The sequence below is a fragment of the Serinus canaria genome, chromosome 7 (genome assembly GCF_022539315.1).
Source record: "Serinus canaria isolate serCan28SL12 chromosome 7, serCan2020, whole genome shotgun sequence".
NCBI classification, from domain to species: domain Eukaryota; kingdom Metazoa; phylum Chordata; class Aves; order Passeriformes; family Fringillidae; genus Serinus; species Serinus canaria.
Window position 1 is genome coordinate 22,826,253 of NC_066321.1, and position 27,348 is coordinate 22,853,600.

The 27,348-nt window shown below is 38.9% G+C and overlaps 1 protein-coding gene across 2 annotated transcripts; it reads right to left on the minus strand.

The window, feature by feature from the left end:
* On the minus strand, positions 1-26,606 carry CWC22 (CWC22 spliceosome associated protein homolog). 2 transcript variants are annotated; one of them, XM_030241742.2, is made up of 20 exons: positions 26,531-26,606; positions 26,043-26,154; positions 23,282-23,349; positions 22,510-22,632; positions 22,154-22,411; positions 21,532-21,660; positions 19,611-19,779; positions 19,182-19,235; positions 18,153-18,288; positions 17,865-18,071; positions 17,682-17,744; positions 17,271-17,366; positions 16,076-16,157; positions 14,956-15,016; positions 7,172-7,249; positions 5,927-6,079; positions 4,977-5,104; positions 3,882-3,983; positions 3,578-3,774; positions 1-986 (listed from the first exon to the last, which is right to left on the minus strand). In XM_030241742.2, exons 2-20 carry the CDS (start codon positions 26,067-26,069, stop codon positions 16-18), a joined length of 3,102 nt encoding a protein of 1,033 aa, XP_030097602.2. In that variant the 5' UTR covers positions 26,070-26,154; positions 26,531-26,606; the 3' UTR covers positions 1-15. The 2 variants fall into 2 exon arrangements, with proteins under 2 accessions (XP_030097602.2, XP_050832894.1); XM_050976937.1 differs by having other exon boundaries at positions 22,510-22,635.
* Between the last annotated feature and the right edge of the window lie 742 nt (positions 26,607-27,348).

A 27,348-nucleotide genomic window follows, 5' to 3' on the forward strand; every position in this document is an offset into this window, starting at 1 on the left:
CTGCGGTGCGGGGGGCTATCCCGCCGGTGCGGGGGGCTCTCCCGCCGGTGCGGGGATGCCTCCCTGCGGTGCGGGGGACTCTCCCGCCGGTGCGGAGAGCCGTCCCGCCGGTGCGGAGAGCCGTCCCGCCGGTGCGGGGGGCTCTCCCGCCGGTGCGGGGGACTCTCCCGGCGGCGCGGGGATGCCTCCCTGCGGTGCGGGGGGCCGTCCCGCCGGTGCGGAGATGCCGTCCCGCCGGTGCGGGGGGCTCTCCCGGCGGCGCGGGGATGCCTCCCTGCGGTGCGGGGGACTCTCCCGCCGGCGCGGGGATGCTTCCCTGCGGTGCGGGGGGCTCTCCCTGAGGTGCGGGGATGCCGCCCTGCGGTGCGGGGGACTCTCCCGCCGGCGCGGGGATGCCTCCCGGCGGTGCGGGGATGCCTCCCGGCGCCTGTCGTGGGTCCTGCGGGACTCCTTGTGCTGCTCGGGGTACCGGCTGTGCCTGTCCCGCTGCCTCTCCGAGCCGTTCCTGGAGCGCTCATCCTGCTCCTGCTCCTCCTCCCGCGGGCTGCAGCGGCCGCGCTCCCTCTCGCGGGACTTGGATCTCTCTCTTTTCCTACTACGATGTCCATCATCTTTGCTCCAATGTCTGTAATTTTCATCGTCAGACACAGACGCTCTTCTTTCTGCTTTCTTCAGTTTGGAATTACTGTGTTTATTTTCTGGATCCTTACTTCTTTCATGGTTCCTATCCTTTCCGCTGTGGTAACCATCTTTGCCGTTGGGTTCATCTCTGTGGTGGTACTTTGAAACATCCTCTCTCCTGTGTGACTCTCTTAGATGTCGGTGATTTCTTTCTGATTTCTTCTCAGTATCACTTCTTTCCTCTTGCTGCCTCCTTCCAATTTTCTTTTCAAGTGATTTCCTTTTACGTTCTTGTTTTTTCCTGGAAACTTTTTCAGAATCTCTATTTTTCTTTTGCATTCTCTTCCTTTTGGCTTTAGAAACATCTGAAATTATAACAAATTATGGAACTAAGATTGCATTTTAATTTAGTATATTAAATTTATTAAACTACAGAAAGAGTTCTAGAGAGTGTTTTTTGCCACAAAACATTTCTGCACATATATCTGGACAAAGGGTCCAAAATAATGAACTCCTGATTTTTATCCCTTTGCTATCTGCCTGTCTTTTTAAAACCTCTGCCTGTCATCACCCTCTTGCTGACATGTACCCAAGGACCAGGCATAGCCTGTAAAGTCATACACCAAAGCACTCTCTATTTACAAATAATCTTTTTTTCTAGGAAGATGACCTTTCCCAGACTATCCAGTCTCAAATTCATTTACTTTTCCTGGAAAAGCTTATCAGTCAATGGAGATGAAAAACAGCAGATGAGGTAAAATATCCAACACTATCCCATGAGGAAAAAGAGGTAGGATGAAATGGCTTGAGATAATGGTATTGCAGCACTGTAACAATGGCCTTCAGGTTCATTTTTCAGGCCATATAGTGACACTTTGTCAACAAGACAAACTAACTCCTGTATTTCTAAATACACAGTAGTCTCATCTCAATGGAACAGGTCTTACCTTCCTGTTTGCTCTTTATCAGGGGCCTTTAGATCCCACCTGACAGTATTTGGCACTAACAGCCACTTGCAATAACCATCCATTCACCTTAGTGTATGAACTATAGAATCACATCAGCTGCTTCCCATCACCTTTTGAAAATATCACAGCCATGAACTGATTTACTAGTCCATGCATTATCTGAATTGTCTAGGCTCCTGTCTGAACTAAGGCTTGCTGACATTCTGTTAAAATGCACTGATGGATCAATTCAGATACATTTTAATATATTATGTTTTTTAAGCAGTGTTTTCCATACTATTTTACATCCACCTGCATGCAGGAAAAGACCTGAGAAAGCAAACAGAAAAGAACCAGCAGCTTTAATGGCAGATGTATTTTATCCTCTGCTGGACCTGTTTTAGAACTACCTCCACCAGGACAGTGCTGAGCTGAGCAAGCTGAAGTTCCAAGCATTAACAGGCAGTGTGACAGTAATCTCTAACTTAGCTCAATTTCTGATCAGGTTTTCTATCTTTCTTTCATACACTGACCAACACTGAAATACTGCCACACATTCCTCTGAGAAATACCTCTTAACTCTTATAAGTAATTTTATAGATTTAAAAATCTGCAAACACAGGAAGACTTTAGAGGTATAACCAGTAATGGAACCTCAACTCAGTGAACCATTAAAGCTTACTGTTATCTCCAATTAGTGTTTTGACCACTGAATTAAGGTACACAGGAAACTGAGAAGTGAAAGCAGACTGCAAAGGTATCAAGATGCAAATTTTAATGAATGTGTTCCTCAATGGAGAAAAGGCAAGTAGTAAGAGAGAAGGTCCTAAACTTTGAAAAAACCCTGTTTCTTCTCGCAGACTGCAGACTTGGTTTGTCACTAAGGATGGCCCCCTCTGGTTCCTATCAAGCAGCTCAGCAGAGCTGCAGCTGTCCCTGCAGGACCATCTGGCTCTGTGCTGAACCAGGGCCTCCTCTGACCCTGTTTGGCTGCTCCCTCCTCTCGTGCTGTCCTCACTAATGCTGTTAGCCATGACACACACAGCTCCACCTTGGACAGGAGATTCTGGTCGAGAACAGAACTGCATTTCCAAAGCAGGAGCAGTTCACACTGCTTTTATTTTATTCATCATTTTTATTTCAAAGGCATGTAATAAATCAAATTAACTTTGAATCAGCAAACTTCTGTGCTACAGGAAGTCATGCTGTGCTGTCATCTGCTCCTGCTATACATACTGGGGGAGACTGCACACACTAACTCATAATAGCAACTACTTTAAAGATTAAGCAATGTTTACGACAGTTCATGTCTAATAGAAGTTTCTACATCACCATAACAGTATAAGACACTAAATGCATAAAAATATAAAATAAATTATAAGAAAAAGCTAATTCTTCCTTGGAAATTCCTCTACAGACAAGAACTTTCACTATATTTCACAATCTTTTCCTGAAGCAGAAGAATTAGAAATAGGGACTCAGATGGAGGACAATATTTAAACACATTGCTAGAACTGAAGAACTGATTTCTGGAAGGAAGAAGCACATTTTCCAAGGAAAGAGACAAGGAGTATCAAGCTCACTCAGTTAAGCCAAGAAAAAAAAAAGAGTTGTGGAAATGAGTCTCTACGGTTCATCAGTAAACACTGAGAAAATAATTGGAAATGACTCTAATCCCTCAACCCTCCAATAAACTGAAGTCACAGTAGAGTGCAACAGATATCAATTTTGTAAAAAAAGTAATCTACAAATGCAGGTTTCTCAGATATTTAAGTCTCTAAAAATGGAACTCAGTTTTTCTGAGTACAAATTCAAAAATAAATTTCCTTGAGAAACATTTAATATTTAAAAACTTGTAAGTTAAAAAATTGCTTAGTTTTTAAAACAGAAGTTACCACTGTCTATAGGCAGATTTTCCTCAAAAGAAGTATACACAGAAAGAGTAATAAACATATCTGGAGGAAGAAATCAAAGAAAAGCAAATAGTTGCACTGCTGGTGTTTAAATACCTGAGTCACTGCTGCTGTCACTGCTGGATGAGGAGTCACTGCTGCTCGATGACTCTGAGCTACTACTGCTGCTGTCAGAATCAGAATCTGAGGAAGAGTCTGAGTCTGAAGATGAGGAGGAATCTGATGACTCAACATTTTGCTTCTGGGTCATGATCAACTTTGGTGCATTTTTAAGATGTTCCCGTAATTCATCCCTAATTAGCCAAAACAAAAAAGAAATTGTTCTTCAGTTTTATTTTTTTGTTCACGGGGAGAGGGAAGGTGAAGAAAGTAACTATCAAATGAGAAAAGTGTTTCTCACGTTAGTCCTCCAAGGCCAATGGAAGTGAAGAAATTGATGGCAAAGCGAGTGTTTCTGGGGTTATCCCGAGGCAATAATCCCTCAAAGAAAGGCTGCAGTGTCCTGATGAAAACAAACATCTATATTAAACACCATGCCAGCTCAGCACTCCCACTGACATAAAGAAACTGAAAAAGAAACTGCATGAATCTCCACAAGAAAAGTTTTCTCTTAATGAATTTTTCAACACTTTCATTGTTTTTATCTGTGATGCATCTAATCAAATGCTATTTAAAAACATGCTCTTTTATGACAATATAAACTTCACCCACAGTAGAGTTGCATACATACTGACAGATAATGACAAGAGAAACCCCAATTTTGTGAAGCCCTGAAGTGACTTGTGGAACTGCAGCAGCCTGGGATAGCAAAGGATAACAGGCACTGAGCAACAAGTTCAAAGATTAGGAATCCATGCTGAAATCCCCTATAAAGGGCCATAGGCATAGTTTCAAATTTAAGATTACACAAGCTAATTTAAAATTCTTCATCAATTTCTCATCTTCATTAATTTTTCATCATACACAGAAGAAACCCCAACTTAGAGGAAATAGCTCAAGCAATTGCAAGTAACACTGTCAGAATGTAATGCATTAAATCCCATAGAGATTTAAAAGAATGTTATGTATACTACATTTAAGGATTAGTAAGTAATCCTAGAGAAACTGTTACTAAGAGTTGTGTGTTTTTTCCTAAGTTTTGTCAGAAAAAGAAGGCCCAGTAACATTTATTATGCAGCTATACAGCTGACAATATATAAAAATAAACTCACACTTGGAAATTGTTACGGTAGCTGAGTGTCACTGGGGGGTGGAGGGGGAACAGATACATCTTGCAAAGAGTCATGCACGTACTTGAACCCAAAATGACAGCAATGCACTCAGCTTCAAAAGTGACTCCTTGCAATGACTAAATCTATACATGAACTTCTTCTTGAAGTACTGCAGCTACAGAAGGGCAGCTTCACTTGAAACTGAACACAGAGTTCTTAGCTGTATGTTTTAAGATTAAGAACCTAATTAAATTTACAGTTTTGAAAATAAAATTTTAACTTACACATCTTTTAATCTTGCATTTAAATTTGGAAGTCCCATATATTCACTGAGTTCCTGAAAGAATATTTTGACAAAAATTCTACTGGAGGATGTGGTAGTTTCTTCACTCAGTATTATACATTCAAGGACCTGAAAATATTCAGAAAAGCATTAACCTTTAAGTTTAAACATACATTCTTTTCTTATCTTAGAAACTTCTGTCTTCCTGAAATAGCTAAAAAAGACTGATATTTTTCCCCCAAGGTTCATAAATTCTAGTCAAGACTGTCTTTCTCAAAAACTCTTTTCTACCACATGGGAGCAGCTGCTGATCATATTTATGTTAGTAATTCTTTAGGACTTTTTATGTAGGAAAAATCCACAATACAAAATCAGACATGTGAACTTCTGGCAAGTTAAGAGATTTAGGACTTAAATATAGGAGAGGTAAAATATTTGGACTGACTTATGAATGCTTGAAGAATGACAGGTAGACTAGGCTATGAAACAAGAACAAAACAATAGGAGATGCTACTTTACTATATAATAAGATATCTCTGAATGTGAGACTGCTTTTATTTATTAGGCAATTAAATCATAAAATAACAATATTTTTAAATGTCTTATAATTCAATGCAACTTCTAATTTATCAAAATTTAGAAGCTCAAAACTCTTTTCCAGAAGAAGTACTTTTTAATCAACCAATTCCACCTGAACTCCATAAAATAATAGCTTTAATCAACTACTGAAAAATGTGGAGAGAGGATGATAATACACAAGAGGGAGAAAAAGGAGATGGAACAAACCAGAGTTTTTCAACAGTGTCTGAGAAGTTACTTTAGATAATCCAGTTTGCCACCAAAGTGTAGAATAATACTAGAATTAATGTACTGGATGTTACTGTGGAGTACTGGATGTTACTGTGGATCTACTGTGGAGATCAAGGACAATGGCTGCATGTTTTAACTTACACTCCAGGGAATTGAATCAGTGTACAGGAGATGAGCAAACATCTTGGCCACATTCCTCAGTTTGTTGGTTTCCAGACGATGAATGGTATCGTACTGCTCCTTGAAAATGGCTTCAAAGGACTCCATGTATTCTTTCTTTAGCATGCAGAAACGCTGAGACAACATGGTACCACTTCAACCACCACTTGAAAAAAACACTGAACATGCAAGTAACCTACAACTAAGTGACCTAATGGGGTCAATATTTATTGCAAGACTTTTTTAAATAACCCTTGGAGGAAGAGCAAACACTCAAATGGATCTATTTTGTAGCCTTGAGCAACTTGTCAGGACAAGAAACTCATTTGCATTGCAAAGCAGTAATTATCAATTCTGAACTACAGCAAATTATCCAGCAGCACTTTGCTTGACTTCTCTACATCAAGTATTTTCACCTGATACAACCCCATGTTTTTTTCAGGACATTACTAAACGACTATTTCAATTTAGAGAGGCAGCAGGAAGTAGAAGTAAGACATTCTGGATATAAACATTTCAGAGAATATAGAAATCAACATATACATTCATCTGAACATGCAGATTCATATGGGTAGTGCTTTGTAACTGACTATCAGCAAAAGGATTTCCTGGAATAATGGATGAAAAACACAAATGAGAAGAAACATTCCCTTTCAGCACAGCTTGCTCCCTTGAGAAGACAAGTATTTCTTCTTAACTCTTCAGACATGTCAGTATTATCAACAGGGAAATCTTAAGAAAGAAATAACTGCAGCTAAATTTGCAGTTAGTTACATAAAACCAGAGAGAGTTAGCTGTTTATTGAAGAGCAAACAAAACACTGCCAAGCCCAGGACAGTAAGTATTCAATCTTGTGCTCTAAATTAAACTTACTACTGAACAAGGTGGTAAATGACAAGAGTCTCCAAGATTGCTCTTCAGCACTATTTTCTGGTAACCCATAATATTATTATGTCTTTTTCTCAATTCTTTGCCCCTGATTTATTGTTCTACCATAATGAGAAAAAAGGGAGGCAAAGCAAGCAACAACATAAAGTGAATTCTCTCATTCTATTTAAAATCAAAATGCTAATTCAATCCACTAAAACAATCAACATAAGCATTTTCAGAATGATAAAAAAACTATTAGTTTTATCTATCCATTAAAACTTAAGTTTGACACACAAAAAATAGAGGAAAACAATGAAATTTTCTACCATAAAGTATAAAATCTGAAACAGAACTCACCCCTGCCAGTAACCCAAAGAACTTCTCATATGTTCTTTGCTGAGCACAGCAGTCAAGTATCATATTGCAGAGTTCTTTCTGGGTTATGAAAAAAAGAATATTTCTCCAGGTAAATTCACTGTAGCAGCAAAAAACCCCATCAGTACATACCAAGCAACTGAAGGAAGCCTTACAAGGATGTGAGCTTTGAAATGAGTTTTTACATCAAACTTTACTGGCAACATCAGTAGTTTTCTGAATTTCTCTGGGACATGAATGTGAACTTTTGCCCTTCAAATTTTCTCTTCTGCCTAAACTAAGATTTATGTGTTAACACAATGCACAAAGTGAAGGTTTTGAGAGCTTTATTTGTGGTTTTGTTTTTGTCAGTTGCTTCTTTTTGTGATATTCTTCTTAGGGTTTCTTTTTGTTTGTTTGAAATAGTACAAATCCCTGCACTTACAGAAAATAAAAATTCTTTACAACTTCCAAGTGTTAAAATGGCTTACAGACAACCCATTTGGAAACACAATGTGCATTTCTTAGCAGTTATTTCCAAAATCAGAAATATTCCAAACTTATTCCCCTGATCTTCTGCCTGAGATACAGCTTGCAATGCAGCTGTGAATTGGTTTAGGGTACATTTGGCAACATTAATTAAGGCAAGTGAGCAAATGTTTTTATACAAATTAAAAGCCAGGAAGTTACACAATGCTTAAAATAGCCCTGCAGTTTTTGCCCATTTGCTTTTTTTATTACTGTTTTCTCCTAAGACCAATTCCATAGTGTAATCCAATTTATGACACTCCCAAATAGGTTTCTGGCTGTCAGTCATGTATCTTTCATTATTAGTTTAACTTCTCTTTCAACTACTAATAACATTCCTATAAAACCTACTGGATGATTTCATACTGGATTTCATGTTCTCCCACTTGTGTCATTCTTCTAAGCAAGTATTCAGAAGAAACATTTCTGCCCATCATAAAAGCCCAAAACAAATAAAAAGTCAACTATGCTGAACAAGAAAAGAAACCACTCCTCCAAATAACAAGGCAGTAATGTATCAAATCAACTTACAGATGTGTTTAAAGGCATTCCTTTTAACGCTGTCACACAGTGTTAATGTGATGTATTAAAATGCATATTAACTTTTTATATTATCCCATTATACAGTAATGCCTCAGTTAATCAGTTCTTAACAATAAAAAGGGTAAAGTGCTGATGCCACTGTTAATAATGTCAGGAAGACTTGAAAAACAAATTACTTTTCTTCCTCATCTTAAATGCAATTATAGCCTTGGTATCCCCTGTGGTTTACAGTAATTAAATATTTTAACATTTTAATTAAATATTACAATGATTTCAAGGAGGGTATATTGAATAACCACATGCACGAAATAGGTTTGCCCATAAAGTCATTCCTGCTGGTGTTAGCCAAACAATTTGAGGCGAGGTCTAGAGTAACTGTCCTCCAGATTTAAAATTAATAAACTTTACAATTATTTAATTACTTTTTGAGAGATGCAACAAGCCCAGATGGCAATTCTAGTTTAATTTAAAGCTTCAAAAGTTAGTGAACTAATATCTGGACTCCCAATGATGTTTATGGCATGAAGAACCTGTTATTTAGTCCATCACTTGTTTTGAAGACCACAAAGAATTTCTTGCCCAATTTTACAGGCAATTTCTATATTGAGTTAACTGTTTTCATAGAATGCTCACTAAGTTACTACTCAGCTTGGTTAAGAAAGCATTTATACCTATCCAATCATGAAGTAAAACACTTCAAAATATCTGACATCTCATACAGATGGTGAATCATCTTTTTGTGAAGATCTTGAACTTATTATTGTACAGAGAACAACAGCACTTCCCAAAACTGCTAAGACAGAAGATTAGAAGAAAGCTCCTTCTAAATGCACTGCATTTCTCACAGTTCTGTCTAAACAGTCTCTATCTGCTCTTACCCAACAGAATAGCAGTTTAGATGAACTATGACTCAACCTAACATGCCAAGTACCATCATACATTTAAAGATGCTAAAGGAAAAGACAGAAAAATCAGACTTGTTTTGGTTTTTTCTCCCGGTTTTCCAATTTTAAATCACAAGCACACCCTGCCCAATCTATCTTCTCTCAGTTTCACACAAAGACTGTGTTCATGGCAGGCAGAAGAGCTAAAGTAACTTACCCCCTTCTGATTACAGGTTCCTTTTCACAAGTAGTACTTCCCCCCTGCCCCTTCTCACCATTTTTTGCAATTTCTGTAAGACCTGCATTCAGCCAAGACTGCAGTTTCAGAGCTGCCCCCCAGGCTGTCTCCATGTGGAGGTCACTTCTGCCCTCCATGGCTGGAAGTGATGCCATTTCCACCTCCCTTCCCCTGCCAGCCCCACAGCTCTGCTCCATCCATTGGATACACAAGCTGAAGCCATTATGAGACATCCCCACCCTGTAAGCTATTCTTAAAATAGAACATTTTCAATGTCAACACTTCAACTCTAGAAGTTTCTTCATGGAACTAAAGGAATTGGTTTGCCAGGAGCAAATCTAGTGCAGGCCTCAGGTTCATTTAAATCAATGTGAAATGGGAATTATGTGAAACGAGTGCCTTGCATTTTATGTATTCTCACTGCTTTTACAGATGCCACACTACTTTTTTCTCTTTTAATTCTCTGATGCCTATTTTACTCCCACTACCTTAAAGCTTTCCTTACTGCTCCATATTTTACTGGGTGTAACCATCACACAGCCTACTTTTCCCAGCATCTCTGCTTTCTCTTCTTAATTTGTCAAGTTACCACTTAGAGCCAAAGCTGACAAAGCCATGGAAGGTGTTTCAGCAGCAGGCAGCCTCTTGTCAAGCTATGTGCAATGCTTTTAGCAGCTACTACAAAGTCTGCAGGCCTATCCTGTGCTCTGCTAATGGCCTTCCTCAACTTTTGTCCCTTTTTTTTTGCTCAATTATTTTTCTGTTTAGAACAATATATGCTTAAAGCTGAATATGATTATCATAAATCTTGTGTAAATCAGACTTAATATTTTACACTGGAATCATTAACTGGATATAAAGATAAATATAGTTTAAATCATGCTGCTACTAGTCTGTGACACAAAAACACACGCAAAAATGAAAAACACAAAAGCACACGCAAAAATGAAATAATACAGTATCTCTTTCCTTCTACCTGAAGGCTGCACATGCAAAACTTCAAGTGATTTCATTGAGCAATTCCACCTCCTCAGATTAAGTGCATACACACATCCATGGGAGACCAAAATCTAGGCAGAATTCTAGCTAATGCCTGCTATCACACAACAGCCTAATTCTGCATGGATTCTGTACCTTCACTTTGCAGATATCAACAAATACCACAACATGCTATGTGCATGCCATGTACTTTTTTTAAAATTGATAAATCATGGAAATTTAGAATGATTCTGCACCTCAGGCCCACAAAAACCTCCTACTTCAAAAGACAGGAAAGCTACTTGAGGATGATTATCTTTTACAGCAGTAGCAAGCATGTGAACTAATCATGGTGCAGTTGCTAAACCTACCAGCTGCAATGCCCTCCAATTAAAGAAATTAATGTATCTAAGAAATCATCAATTTGACCAAAGCATAATTATCAGCCTTAGACCATCCCACTCTACATCAGTTCCCTGAACTATATTCTCACTGAAAGTGAAAATAGTCAGGCCAACATAAGCACTTGTGTTATCTTCAAGACTCAAGGCATAAATAACACGAGACACTGACACTCCCACACCACCAACTAAGACTGCTTTGAGCAAGTGACACCACCCCTTAAAAATGGAGATGTGTCAGATGCATGCATAATTCTTTCCAAAAGGCTGTGCCTGCAAGAATTTTTCTCATTTCAAGTAAAAAAAAAAACAAAAAAACAACCTGGTGACGCATTACCTTTATCTGGAATATGCACAGTGTTAGAAGAGGCTCTAAATTAATTTAGCAACATTTCTGTATACAAGTTTAGTTCTTATCATAAACCAAGAAAGATGAAAAGCCCAAAAACTAATCCATTTTAGGCACATTTTCAAAGAGCAAGAGCAAGGTATGGCTGGTTTCATTTTTTTCAGTTGTCTGCATTTCAGCCAGGCTCGTTTGCTTGCTTTTTCCCACCGTTCAGAAGTCAGAACAATTGCTAATACCACACTCCTCTAACTACAGTTTTAATTTATTTAAATTTTCTTCTTTGGTAATACATGGGATTAACACAGCTTTAACAGAGATAATAACAGTATTTTTTTAAAAAGCAAAACAGTGAGCTCTGCCAAGACTGAACATATGCTCAAAGAAGCTAGTGCAAGGCTTGTTTAGAACAGCTTCAGACAGACTGAAGTACAGACAGCAAAGCTATTTCACTTTGGATCTGCAGGCTTCAGCTGGGTCTAAATAACATGAATAAAAGGAAACCCACTCCTAGTAAATTTACTTAGAAATGAAATAACACTTTAAATGTTTTTCCTCAAAAAAAAAAAAAAAAAGTCACAGGACTGCTGACACCCCTCCTCAGCAGCTGGTCCTAAACTGCCATGCCAAAAAGCAGTATTATGTTATTCCAGTCCACAGATGATCCATCTGAACCTTAATCCTCTTTCTGTGAGTCAGAGCTGTGTGATAGATCCATTACTGGTATTAAACACACAAACAACTTGTGTTGCAGTTAATGTGACACGATGATCTGATACTCCAAGCACTGGTAAAAACTGCTAATGTATTTGTGAACACAGCCCTGATAAACCATTCCAAAAGTTTCTACACATGAAGATTTCTAGAAGAGTTACCCAGAAAGATGGTCATTAGAACTGAATTAGTCTCAAACCTGTTGTTTGCATCTGTCTTTAGGTTTCAGATATTCTGATTAGTTTTTTGATTGTATTTAACTGACTATTTATACTCATAGCTTGTGGAAAACAGTCTTTATGACAAAATTAAATACATTTCACTTTATTATGTGAAGTCTTTCAGAAGAAAAGCAGAACATTACTGTAAAATCAGACTTGATTTGAATAAAAGTTTTGTAATGAAAATCTTAAACCTGATTTTTAAGGAATACTTCAGCTAAATGCTCTAGATCCTGCTTCTCATGAAGACTGCTATTCATAGTAGGATTTGGAACAGAGAATAAGCATAAACAAATTTTGCAGGTTCACCCAAGAGATCAGCAAACATTTCAGGAATTTCTCAAGAATGTTTAAAGCTTTGAATCAGAAAGTGTGAAGAAATAAGATGCAACATCCTGCAATACCGATGGCTGGAACTTTCAGTAAAACAGACTAAAAAAGAAAGAAGTGCTTTATGGCTAAAATAATAGCAGTAGAGAATTATAAAGGTTGAAAATATCTCTAAGATCAAGTCCAACCATAAACCCGATGCCACTGTGTTCACCACTAAACCATACTCAAATGTCTTTTGAACACTTCAGGGATGCTGATTCCACCACTTCCCTGGGCAACCTGTTTCGAAGACTCACCATCCTTTCAGTCAATAAACTGCTCCTAGTATTTCATTTAAACCTCACCTGGTGCAACTCGAGGCCATTTCCTCTGCTGCTGTCACTTGTTATCTGTGAGAAAAGACCAACCCCCACTGGCTACACTATCATTCTGCAAGTACCCAAAAGGAGAAATGTCCCCTTTGAGCCACCTCTTCTCCAGACTGAACAAGCCCAGCCCCCTCAGCCCCACACAGCACTCCAGGTGTGGCCTCAGTCCCCAGTACAGAGGGACAGTCACTGCCCCTGTCCTGCTGGCCATGCTATTCCTGATCCAGGCCAGGATGCCATGGGCCTTCTTGGTCACCTGGGCACTGCTGGATCATGTTCACCTGCTGCCAACCAGCACCTCCAGGTCCCTTCCTGCTGCTGGGCAGTTTTCCAGCCACTCTGCCTGGGGCTGTTGTGACTCAAGGGCAGGACTCAGCACTTTGCCTCATCGAACATCACACCAATGGCCTCAGCCCACTGACCCAGCCTGTCCAGATCCCTCTGCCTTCCTGCTCTCCTGCAGATCAGCACTCCTGCCCAACTTGGTGTCATCTGCAAACTCAATAATAGCTTGTTTTTTAATGAAGGCAGAGGGAATTAATTCAATAAAGGCTTTAGTCTGAAGACAGTAGCTTGAATGAATGAAAGGTGATTTTTCTGGCTTAAGATCTGGCAGCTAATTTAAACAAATTTCCTTCTGAATATATTAAGTTTTTTTAATCCACATGTACAGAATCAAGCCCTGAATAATTTTACTGCCTACATCTGCTTTTTCTTTCTGCTCTCAAAATGTTCAGGAAGTGTCTTTTTTTTTTAAGATTTTTGTCCCCATAAAGGAGCTTAATTCTATACAATAAGCAAAAATGAGCAAGGCCAAGGTCTCATATATTTGATTAAACGAGGTGAAGTGTAGTTAGGACTCTTAAGGAAAACAAGAAATCAGTACAAAGTAGAAGCCTCATGTTTGACAAAAGTTTTAAATCTTGAATTGCAGTAATTCCTACAACTAGTACTGAATTGAAGGGTGATACTAATTGTTGGGTTTTTCTTTTTCCTTCCCTTATTTCTCCTGAGGAGCTTTTTCTCACAGAAGTTAGGAGATGACAAGAGACTGCCATGGTATTAAATCCTAAGAGTTAAGTAGTTCTCACTACAAGCAAGTAGTGTTATGCTTTGTAACTCTAGTACAAGTTGTATGGTCTAGTACATATATTCTAGATTGCTTGCTCTATTCATTATAGCTGAATTGATTTGCTGGGCAACAGGATGTTTTTTTCTCTTTAGAGTTCTTCAGGTTATGCATACTTCACTGAGAACTATAATATTATGCATGCTTAATACTGCACTTCATGCACAAAATTAGAGAACCAGATTAAAAAAAAACCCCACAATCTCAGTTCTTAGTTTACTTCCACGTAAATTGCTTAGAAACAAGCAACAGTACAAGAATTGAAAAAATTATAGGTAAACAAGTTCTCAAAGAACACCTAAGTGTAGCCCTGATCTCCCCTTACTAGTTAGTATTATACTAAAGTTACTTATTACACACACTGTTTCAAACACAACTGATAATTTAAGACACAAGAAGTTTAAAAGCCCTCCCAAAGTGCAACTCTTATGATGACAGCTTACAGCTGTTGAAAAGCTGCTAGGAAAATTATATGTGTATTACATTCTACCAGTATTGAAAAAAAGTTCTGGATGAAGAACAGTTTCCATTACCAGAAAACACAGCAATTGCACTGATCTTACAGAGTCTGAGGACAAAAGAGCTTGTCTCATGATCTCCAAAATCACATCAAAGCCATAACTCAAAACTGCTTTAATTCAATATGCTGTTTACTCACTTACTGTGAGAGCACCAAACAACACACTCATAGCACTGTGCTAAATTTCAAGCCCCACTGATAAAGTCTACAGCTGCCTGCAAATATTATCTTCAACCCAGAGTCCTTTCAGAGACAGAACCCTGTCATGGTGCTGTATTCCTGTATTAGGACAGAACTTTCACCAGTCCAAACAACAAATCTTTTTAAAAGGTGATGAGCAAACATTTGTGTTGCTTGACAGAAAGGAGCACATGCATAAGACAAATTGCTTATGAAATGTGTGTCAGTCTGTTTGTGTCAGGTTGTGAAATAAATTTTGAGGAACAACAGCTGTAAGGAATGACACTGATTCATCTGCCTGCTATACAAAGTAGGTTGTGGAACGTGAGTAAGGTTGTTAGATACTACCACAGTACTGTATCTTTAGAATGTTAGTAACAAGAAAAGTAAGACTAAAGGCTTACAGTCTGACTTTCAGGGAAATCCATCTTCAGCAGTTTGTGAGCACATTCTTCGAAGTCTAAGCTGAATAGAAAAATAGTAAAGTATGTCAGCTGTTTGATTTGCTAAGACTTTATTGCTGTTGTGACTTTTTTAATAAACATTTTGTGTTTCATGAGTTTCTATCTGAAAATCAATCCAAAGTGATTATATTTGCAGGCAATCTGAAAACAAGATGATCCAAGTCATTATTGCTATTATATCATCTTACAAAACTTAACAAAACAGAAAAGTGGGAGCTTGTTTTGCACATTTTGAAAGACACTGAAATGCAAGCACTTCAGACCAGCTCTGAAAGCAAATTATACCACAGCCTCCTCTTTACACTCCTGTTCTGAAAGCCTTTAGCTACCACTGGGCACATCCTCCCACCACACATCAGATGAACAAGTTCAAGTATGGCAAGAGAATATTGAACAGTAACTTTGAGAAATGTGAGAGCCTTTGACACTCTCAGTATGGTATTAATTAATTAATATGCTTAATGATCAACACCACAACTACATTATTGCACTCAACATGCAGCATCAGACCTGCAGAGTATTATGGGCTGCAAGGGATCAATCCTTCCTCTCAGCCTGGTGACACAGAAGCTACACTCAGCAGGTTTGGAATATCTGTGCCACAAACTGCAAGCAGAGTTCATTCTCAAGATGACCACAAGCAGACTATAGTTCAGGGCTGGTAACTGCAGACTTATTTTCCAAACAATGCAGACAGCAAAAGAACTCCATCTCAGAAGTGGAGACAAACTACAGGATTTCTAAGTGTGTCTCAATTTTTTTTCATAAATTCTCAAGATGCTGTTAAATTTGAAGATCACTGGCTTCTGTTCACTCAGAAAGTTCTCATTACAGCAATAGTCCCAGTCCACTACACAAACATTTTGAAACAAACAAGATTCATCTTAGAATGAGAATTTGGAAAACAGTCTGCTTTACACAGTCAGGTCAGGCTCCCTAAAGACCACTTCCCTATTTTTTTTTCTTTTAAATTGCACATTAAGACAGAATTTTAAAATAAATATTTACAGTTCACTGACCTCAAAAGAACTACACCCCCAGATGTATAATTTGTATTTACCTTGACTGAATAGCCAGATAAATTGTACGACGGAAGGAGACCAGGTTAATTTCTGTTTTGTCATGGACAGTAACTTTCTGACCTGGAACAGAAAAACATGGCTTTGTAAAGAGTAAAACATTAAGGAGGACACATGTAGTAATTTTTTAGGACAGCTCTATTTACCATTTACTGAGTCTGCAGTACACTATTTTTCTAGAAGTACTTAGGACTGTTTGCAGGTTTGTGTATTTTTTTATGTTTATTTTTATAGAAAACAAAAAAAAAAACCAGTATTTGCTTCATCTGTAACAAAAGTAAGTATTTAGAGACAGTTTTAAACAGGTAATTCTTTTAAAGACATTGCATGTTTTTTAGTCACTGCAACCTCTAGGTTTAACATTATTAGCAATCCATTTTCTGCATAACTTAGGCATACAATGCTTTGTGCAGCATTTCTGATTTTAACAGGTAATCCTTAGTTCCTGTTAACTGTAGGATCTACATTACAGCATTCTGCAAAGTCCTGGAGCAGGTGTAGAAAAATCCATTCTGAACCAAACCACTCTGAGAGGACTTCAATTTGTAAAATATTAACTATTCCTTCAGTCTTTTAAAGTTTGGTAAAAGCATAAAAAATGAGGGAGCTCTGCTATTCTGTGAAAAAGAATTGGTGAAATAGAATAGATATTCCACCAAACCTGTAAGGAAATCTATTCCTGGTATTGTACAGGAAAAATACTTGACTGGCTTCTCCATTACTCATGCAGCCTGCAAAAAAATTTCAGTTATGCTTATCCATCAATGTTTTTCCCTGGGAATTGAATACGTTCTTTGAGAATGAGTAAGTTTTGTCTCCACTAAAGTGAGATATGGAGGATGTAGATACAGGTAAGAAAATCCATCCTCATTTTGAAAGTGACTTAAAAATATGATAGAGCATGGAAATGTTTAAGAAAAATATTGGTATCTCAAACTGATATTGTCAACAATAATGTGGCAAAGGTGCTTTTCCTTTTCAGCGTGTACCGAATGCTTCCTTTCAGACTTTTATACTGCTTGCTAGTAAACAGTTAGATCTGAGAATAACTGAAGAGGAAAACACTGCTTAACATTTGAGCATCTCAGTTTTGCATCACATCTAAGAAGTTGAGCTTTTCTTTCCTGTTTATCTACATTGAATCAATTGCTTGTAAGGTACCAGTCATACACTTACCATCCTCATCCTCCTCTTCATCATCTTCTTCATCTTCTTCACTACTTCCAGCTTCTTGATTTCCTTCAGATTCAGTGTCACCCTCATCAAGAATTTCTGAAAGAGCAGTGTCCCAGATTAATGGAACATAGACCACAGTACTTTCATTACAAAAACCCCCTTGATCCCACCCCTAAAGAGTGAAAGGATGTCTCAGGTACAGAATGTGGAAGAGGCCAAAAATCATGTATCATAACTGAATGGAAACACAGATGGACAAACAACACTGAGCAGCACAAACACAAAGGAAAGGTCTGTGAACTGAGTTTTATAGAACAGAAATATCACCCACTGTTAAATATATGTTGGCAGCAACAGCTGAATAAGCAAATGCCGTAGGTAATGGTTGTGTATACACACAAATATCCCTACCTTTCTTCAGCATTTTGTATTTCTCTTCATTTTCCATAAAGTTCGGGTCCATCTTGAAAACATCTTTAGAATAAAAGAGAAACTTTATTTAAAACACAAATTGAAGAAAGCTATTAATATTTAATCTTGAATTTATTTTCTTGGGGAATGCAGTTCAGGAATTATCTTTCATCTCTAACTTACTAAGAACATCCTCTGGGTTGTAGTCATCTTCCAATGGCAACATATGAGTAAACTGATCCTCCTCTTCCACTAGATCTAATCCCTCTGGAATGATTGGATGATCCTTGAAGCCATCCTTCCGCACAGCAAACATGACTTCTATCATGTACTGAACACGCATATCGATTTTGGATTCATGCAGAATGTGTCGAAGGCGATCAAAGATTGCTTTGGAAAACAGAGAAATGTAAACATGAAAGGTATTTACTAATACCAATGCCAAGATAGGTTTTGGCTAACTGTGCTTACCATTAATACCTCTAGGAGAAACTTCTGTTAATTTGAGCCCACTCTCTTTAATAAATCCAATTGCTACTTCAATACTGTCATCGGTAGGCCTTTCAAGCAGCAAAGTGAGCATTTCCAAACATAAAACCTCGTGAGCCTGTGGAAGAAGTACCAGCAAAGAATTAGAATGCACAATATTACACTACCACCACCACCATTTACTGGACAGACCTGTCCAGCCTTTGAGGATGCCACAATACAGCAGTTTAATCACACACGAGACAGCAGTAGTGGGGCAAAGCTGATTAAGAGGAAGTCAAAATTTCAAATCCAGTTTTACCATCAGTATTTACACCAATTTTCTAGTGAATGTGACTGTTCTATTGAAGTGAACAAGCTAGCAAAGAAAAATATTTTGCCATTAAAAAATTAATGCATTTCCAAGAAGCAAACAAACCAGCACTTGCACTACAGAACCCAGTTCTAAGTGCATTGTATCTATAATTAAATAAGATCTCCCAGGACCAGGCACATAAGCAAATCGATTATCTCAGATTAATTTCCTCTTGACTAAAATGCTGAACATTCCCAACACATTCCTGAGACACTGCTTCCTGACATTATTTAAATCAGAGCATCCTGATTTCTGACACATAAACAAGTGGAATAGAGCTGGATATAAATTTGATTTAGATGCAACTAAGTCTACTTCTGCTAACACACATATTGCAAGAAAATTCTATTTAAGATCTGTGGGACAGAGCTTCAAATGACCCTTGCTTTGCATCAAGACATGCCTGAATACAAACCCAAACAACACATGAAAATCTTGGGAAGCTCTGGAGCATAAGTGCAATGATAAGTGGTGATAACTGCATAAGCAATTACCAGTATCTTTTAAAAAGAGATCTTAACAACTTAAAGCAGGCACCACACCCAGGCCTTCAGCAACTTTCAGAACAGAGAGAGAACCTTCATTTAGGGTACTGCTGTCTTAAACTAAAAATTAGCCATATAGGGTTTGGATTGAGTAGAAACAAAGAAACATACCACATTCTGATTCATCAAATGTGCAACAAACTTTGAAGATGTTAGACAGAGTTGCTGTAAAAGAAATAAACCAGGAAATTTTAACATATAGAAGAAGAAATTCCTAACCCAGACATACTACAGATTAATGCATCTCACAAATTAGAGCCATGAAACTACTTGAGGATACTGGTAGCTGTTCACAATTAGGACTGTACACTCAAAAATAAAAAATTAGAATTAAACACCCCTGCCCAAATCAAAAAACCCCAAACTATCACAGTATCAATCCAGAACAGGTAGTCAAACTTTCACCATACTCTAATGCTACTAAATGTCCCATTGACTGGTCTTGACCCACATCTTGGCTGTGCTCCTTTGTACATACTTGACACAGTTACACTGCAGAATTCCACATTTCAGCACCTTGCTCCTTTACACTTTACATACCTTGTCATTTCTGCGATACCCTTTACGAAAATTCAGTATCAGCCTCTTGAGGATCAATTCACCAATATTTGGAAACTTGGAATTGATGATTGCCACAAGAGCTGCATAAACATGAGTAAAAATCGGAGAGGCGCTCTGAGCTTGCAAAATGGATCTAGACAGCAATCCCCTGGAAAAATAGGAAAGTTTTAAAGACCTTCCTGGTAATAAATGTAATGTTTTTATTCAGTACTTACCACATGAAATAGCGTTGTGCAGTTGGTGTAGCTGGAAGAAACCAGATGATCTTTTTCAAATCATGGTTTATCATGCCACAATTGGAATTTTGCAAAATGTGTTGCACAAATCTTTCTGAACTGAAAAGTTCTTAAACTGTTACCTAATCTTTAACTAAATATTGTTCATATTACAGCTACATTTAAAAACACTAAGCATGCAGAAAGCCATCTTGTATCCTTCAACTGTCCCTTGTTTAATCTCAACTTTGATTATAAAATACTACTTAGAGCCTAAATGAATGTAAGCAAAGGATTCATGAGACAATAGTTCTTTTATTATTCAAATGATCTCCAACATTTATTATCAAGAAAGTTTGAGAAGAATCTGTAACTTGCTTCCCCTCCTCTCAATTTTGCTTTTTGTAATGCTTAGGAGCACACAGAATTTGACTTTTGCTGAATTACTTAACTACACGTGGATGAGGATAAAAACAAAACAAACCTCCAAATGTGGAATTTTCAAAGTACACACTGATATCCAAATCTACCTTCCCTCTGGTCTACTGAAATCCTGAAAAAAAACTCCTACAGAGTAATAAATACAGAGTGCATAGGGACCTTATTCCTACTGAGGCACTGACAAGTGGAAAACAACTCATTTCCTACTAGTGCACAAAAATAGAATATTTCCATTTTGAAATTAGTTACTTCTTGCTTGCACTGAAAGTGGTCTGTTTCAGTTCTTATTTATCATCTACTTAAAACCTCAGGAAAGGACTTGACAGCCAGGTAAAAGTTCATGTTATTACTTTTAAATGCACCTTTGTGCAAGTTTGGAAGCGCAGAACCAACTAAAGAGGGAAATGGTGCCATTTTCCATATACATTATTTTGACATTTATAACCCACACACAGAAACTACCACAGACAAGTGCATTCTAAAAATATTCAATAAGCTCATTTTAAAACTAAAATAATATTACTAGTATGAAAATTAAATTTCAAGGACATGAAATACAGGCAAGTAAAAAGCAGCCCTACATAAAGCATGAAATATTATTATTACTTTTAACAGAAATCACACTCAGGAGCTATTTACCCACTGTCCAGATTTTACTTAATGACTTAATTCTCTTATTTTTATGCTAGTTGCCTGACTGTGATATTCCCATCAGATATAACACACACAAAAAGTAACACACTCCTCAAATAAATTCATGGCAGAGGAAGTGTCGCTATCTGTTTGAAACCTAACAGAATTATTTTTGGATCTACCAAGCTACAACAGCATAATGGTCTTTTCTTTACAATGCATCAGCAAACAGCATCAACAGGTAACTGCAGTAAAACTTTTTTTGCTCAGTAGTGGCTAAAATACTATTTGATCCAGAAAAAAATAATAAAGCACTAAAAAAAAAAAAATAGACAGTGACAGCTGTAAATTACAAGTCATTCAAGTAAAATGCATTGGGAAAACCTTAAGAAAAGGAAACATACACCATCTGTTGCACTCTTCTGTTCCAGCAAGCATACAATCCCTTTCCCAAGTAAGGGGCTATTCTGAATAGGACAATATGGCCTAAGGTTAATACTAAGATCTGACTAACACCCACACACTATTAATAGCACACACAACAGCGTACACATGAAGAGTGTACATGCTCCAGAAAAGCAAAAGAATTATTTAAAAATACTAAGGCTTACCTTCCCCGAACAATATTCTCCTGAAGGAGCTCATGAATGATGTTTTCTATATTAGAAACGTTCACTTTATTGACAAGACCATTGATCGACTTCTTCAATGCTTCCCAACTCATCCTCTGGTATGCCAAGCTGTTACAGAGTATCACAAATTACTACTGTAAAAATTTGAAGCTGCACTGAGCAAAATTATATATATATGTATATACATATATATATAAATAAAATACATTCACATTTTCATTTCATCATTAAAATAAATTAAAAATATTCACTGCATAAATGTGAAGAGTTGTTTACAATTATACATTCAAGCACTAGAAAATCATTGACCCAACATAATAAACCAAAGTGTAATTCTCTGCAGATATAACCCAGGATGTTGCTTTGTAAGATGTTCCAAAAAAGTCCTAGCTACATTTAGTATCTTGCTTTACTTTATGATTTCAACTTTGCAGCAGAAGCAGGTACAGTTTAATCTGATTCTCTTATCTCTCTTCTGATAAAAATACACTTTCAAAACAATGATCACAACCCTTAAGGGATCCCATCTTTCCCAACATTCTCTAAACACCTTAACTGTTTTGCTTGCAGCAAAACACCTACTATGTAACTTTGAACCCACCTATTTTTATCAGTGATCTGCTCTTGCATCATCCTGAGCTTGGCTGGAGGAATATATGCACCACCTGTGCGAGTGAGGATTGGATCCACCTCTTCTTTCTTCTTCTTTGAGGTGGTCTCCTCATGGGCAAGTGAGCTCTGGCCTGTCGACCTCTCTGGACTCCTGCGGTCAGGCGATGAGTATCGTCTCTGCTTCCTTCGATCATATTCTCTGTCCTCCCATCTCTCATAGTGTCTGTCTCTCCCCCTTTCCATCCTTCTAAAGGGAAAATAAACACCCAAGTGTATGTAAAAAACTTTCACATTTTACTCTTTAAAAGTAGGTATTTCATTACTGATTAAGAAAGGGCTGCAGACCTTCCATCTGAAGTTCTGTCATCATAGTATTCTCGTCTTGAATATTCCTCATCATATCTGCTGTCATCAGAATACCTCCTCTTCCTGGGAGATGGAGACCGAGACCTATCACGCTCCATATCCCTACTCACAACCCAAGACACAAAAACTTTTAGTAAGAGGCTGAGAAAAGCAATGGTATCAATATATACTTGCAATATAATGTAACAATGTAGAAGTGTTCCAATTCTGCAACCTGAGTTTCAGAATATGTGTCATTCCAATAAAAGAGTCTACTTTAACAACAACTTGCCATCAGGAAAAAATTATCAAAAATCAAAAAAGCACTGTAAAAGAAAGCTCCTAGAATCTGAAATTAAATGTTTAGCAGCAGTAACATCAAATATCAGTGGTAAATTCAGCAGCTTGTACTCCTCGAACACATGTATTCATTTGTTTCTACTTACTTTGCCTGTACAGCACAAAGCAATCTTGCCCAAAAATGATAACTGTTGTATCAGCAATATGTGACTTCAAGCAAAAAGCTAGCATGTAATTTCCATTTTCAAGTCTCATGATAATTCAACTAAATGCTAAGTTTTAGTAACAAATCCATTTAATTACTGTTATATTGACACTCAAGTATTTTATTAAATCTGCGCTTGCTTTTTACCACTTAGTTATGGTAATATATAAAAAGAAACATAATCTGATGACTTTTTTTTAACTTCTCTAACTTACTATGTGAGGTATATATAACAGAATTGAAGGATACAAAAATCAGTCATTTTACCTGTCCTCTGGAGACAAACTGTCATGTCTTGAACTGTAGTTTTCCCTCCTGTCATGACTGGAACCATGCTTTAAGGAAAGAGAAAGGGAAAAAAAAAATCAAGCCCCAACATGACTGTGAGCACCTGTCATCAGATCAAAGCATACCATGCCTCAGTTCCTACTCCTTTACAAGAAGGGCCACCAAATAAAGCTGATGGCAGTCAGGTATGACAAGGAAAGGTTCCTGGCTCTCTAGGAACAAGCAGTTGAACAGCCAGACACAGGATGCTGCAGATGCCAAGTGCTTCCACAGGTTCAAGACACTGAACAAACACTTAAGAAAAATCCACAAGGGTTACCAAAAAACTTTATCAGGCTCAGGAAGCTGCAAACAGGTGGAGAGTGGAAGTGTATATGGGCAAGTATTTTTATAGTTGCCCTATTTCTAAACTCTTTAAGACATCTGTTGTTAATTACTTCTGGAGACTACAGTAGATGGACCACTGGTCTGCCTGTCCTGCTTCCTTCTTTCAGATGCCATTATAATTTGTTGTATCACACACACTATCACAAAGAGAATACCACTCTTTTTCCATTCCATTTCTTGTTTAAACACTGTCTTTCCTCTCTCCTAAAAATTCCCTTTATTGAGTTATTTTTCCTTATGTTCCCCTTTTTCACTAATCACAATTTATTTCCTCATGAGTCATTCCTAGTTTCATAAATTACAAACACCTGAGTTGCACTGATTTACTTGGCAGATTTGCAGGATTGTGTAAGTGATACACACTTAAACAGCTCACACCAAATTCCATGGGTTGAACCATGACATGTATAAGTATGGAGTCATACAAAAATCAGAATGTGACAGCATGTGCAACAAGCTCAGAAAGACATTCATTAAGATGTTCCTAAACAACTTTGGTATATTCAAGCAGCAGCATTTGTAACCTGAGTGCTTTCATTGCAAGGGTCATCTCTTCCTTTAAAATATTATTTCTGATTTTTCAGAACCACAATCTCACGATGTCACAGAGAGATTATCTGTGAAATAGGGAACGTCACACTTGATGCAGAAACTCAAGTATTTCCTTATGCACCTTGATGGAACTCCCTGCAGCAACACTCAGTTTGTTCATTGAAGCAGCACCCTCTCCACCAAGTGGCACATCAATTCCTGCCCCACCAAAGAACCAGTTAAAACTCTGGGTGACCAGAATATAATGACACCTCTTCCATAAAAAGCAGGGCAGCTGTTATCTCCAAAAACTTAACTGGGCGGTGTGTACATATTACAAACCAACAACTGCATTTTTGAGGCCACTATAACATATGCTACAATGTTGCCTTTCCTAGGGCACACTTCAAATTGCTAAAATTACAGCATTCTGTTGCCTGCATCAAGATTATGACAGGAAACAAGGGCATTGCATTGTCCACTGGCAGCATGCACCCCTATAAAAGTTACATCCACCTGTTAAATTTTAGAGCCACAGTATCTTTGACAGCAGAGACAGTACAAGAAATTCACACACTCACCAAGGTTTTCTATCCCTTTCAATGATCATTACACCACAGAGCAGATCACTGAATTCATTCAAGGGTAAGAAAAGTCCTTAAGTTGTTTTTTTTTTTCCAGCACAGTAATATAATGCCAGTCTGTATCCTAAGCTTCCAAGGAAAGTGGTAATAAAAATCTTTGAATAATACAAAATAGTTCCTGTATTGAAATCCTATCGAGCAGATGGGAAGAAGGCACTGAGTCTTTTCAGGATGATCCATTCTCATGGGTTCTTTATCATCTGTCTCTGCCCAAGCAGAACCAAAAAGACAACTGTTCACAGAAATAAAACAATGTTATGGCTGTTTCTGTGTTTGCCATTTATCACATCTCCTTGCAAAAGTAGCCATGCTTGTTGAAGAAATTATCACCCTCAGCTCTCTGTGACCAGGTTTTCTGACACAAGTTAGTCCTCCTTCCTTGTCCATTTTCATCAAAATGAGTAACTCAAAGTGTCCAAAGAGTGTGCTTTTGCTAACTGGGTTATTTTAACAGATGAGGGAGGACTACCAGATTGGGAAAACAGAAGGTATTAAACTACCCCTCAAGCATCCCTACTAAAAACCACTCAAGTCAGAGAAGTTGAGTCAAAAAGAGTGAAGAAGCCCACGAAGGTTCCAACTCTGGACAAACAGGCAGAGTAATACCACAGATTTGAGGTACTGCATCATAACAATATTGCTCTGCTAACATGTCCCAAACCTGGCTTTACAAATGCTGTGTACCTTTACAAGCACAGCATTTCTAAATTTTTTCTTCTTGCATTCCCAAAAAATCACTCCCATCCACTCAGAAATGGGACATATAGCTATTAAAAGGAAAAGTTTTAACATGCATAGTATGACATACAGTTGTCAAATTAACTGCTACTTATTGTCTATCTTTTAAGATCATTGCTAAATTTTTCAAAATCTTTCTCTATTCCTCTACATGCTTTCACTTATTGTTGAGCCATCAGCATTCAGTCAGTTTTGACCAATTATTGTAACATTTTACACTAATAATATTCAGGACTTTGATTGCAAGGACAACAGCAGCTAGAAATAGCTGTAATTTACTGACTCCAAGTAGTATTTATCTTGCAAACAGCTGCTGTCTGTCAGAGATATTACTCCCTTTCCATTCAGAAAGTTTTATTTAACAAAATATCAACTACAAACCTAACTACCAGTGACATGGGAGTGATTAAATCCTACAATTTAGGTTTAAGAACACTTACATTTACTTGTGTCACCCTGCTCTTCATCTTGACTTCCTGCTTTTTACAAAGTCCTCAACGTGCAGCAATGAGGCAATCCAAGCTGGAGTTCAGCATATGAAAACCATTTCACCTGTAACACACAGAACACAATCAAGAACTTTCGCCTGCACACGGTGCCGGGACACGCACCTTTATTTTGTCTTTTACGGCTGTGCCTACACAAGTCCTTACACCAAAAGGCTGCCCCGGCTCTGTTCCGATTTCCTGCGGTCACACAGCGGCCGCACAGCAGCGGCCGGGAGCGAAGCGGCCAGGCCGCGGCCGGGGCCCTACCCACCGACCCCGCTGCACGGTTCCCGGCCCGGCCCGGCCCGGGGCCTCCCGCTCGCGGCGGGGGAGACCGCGAACACCCAACCCGGGGGCTCCCCCGGACCCCATGGGGATGGAGACAAGGGGCGCCCCGCTGAGCCCCGCCCCCGATCCCGATCCCGATCCCGGCCCCGCACCTCCCGCCGCTGCCGCCACCGCGCACGATCCCGAACTCGTCACTTCCGGCGGCGCGGGGTGAGCGCGCAGCCGGCCCCGCCCTTCGGCCGCCATGTTGGGGGAGGGGTTGCGCGCTGCGTCGTCCCCGCCTCAGTTTAAAATGAGCGCGCTCGCCCCGCGAGCTGTTATAAAATTGATAAAAGCTGATAAAACCGGCTCGGTCTGGGCTCCTCTGCTGAGCATCCTTGGGGAAAACTACCCCGCTGCTACCCAGCGCACGTTTCCCGTCAGAAACACGTGTAGCAGCCGGGAGCAGTCAGCCGGGCTGCCTGAGGGGTGGGGATCTGCCCTTGGGGCTGGGAAATGGGATTAATGCTGCTGCCCCTGCACACTTCTGTCCCTTCCACCGAGGGTTACACGGAGCTGCAGATGTGTGCAGGAGGGACAGCAGGCCCTGCACTGTGCTGAGCAGCACCTGGGGGCTAGAGGGGTCTCTGAAATAATTCAGCACCATGGATCCAGGCTAACAGAGAGCCTCTGGCTTATTATAGGAACAAACGCGTTTGGATTTTGGAAAGTAATTAAATGCATAGGAAGGGATGAAAAAAGGAAAATGCTAGACAAGGTCTTAAAAGCCAATGGTTAATTTTCAGTTCTTGTGAGTGGAGACGACACGATGACGAGGGTCGGGAAGCACTAAGCCCCCGCAGCGGGCGGTTCCTGCCGGGCCGTGTGGGATGGGCCGAGCCCCGGGGCTGTGCCCGGCCTGTCCCCGCGCAGCTCCGGTGCTGCCGCACCGACCGGGACCTGCTGCTTCTTGAGGGCATGAAGGTGCCAG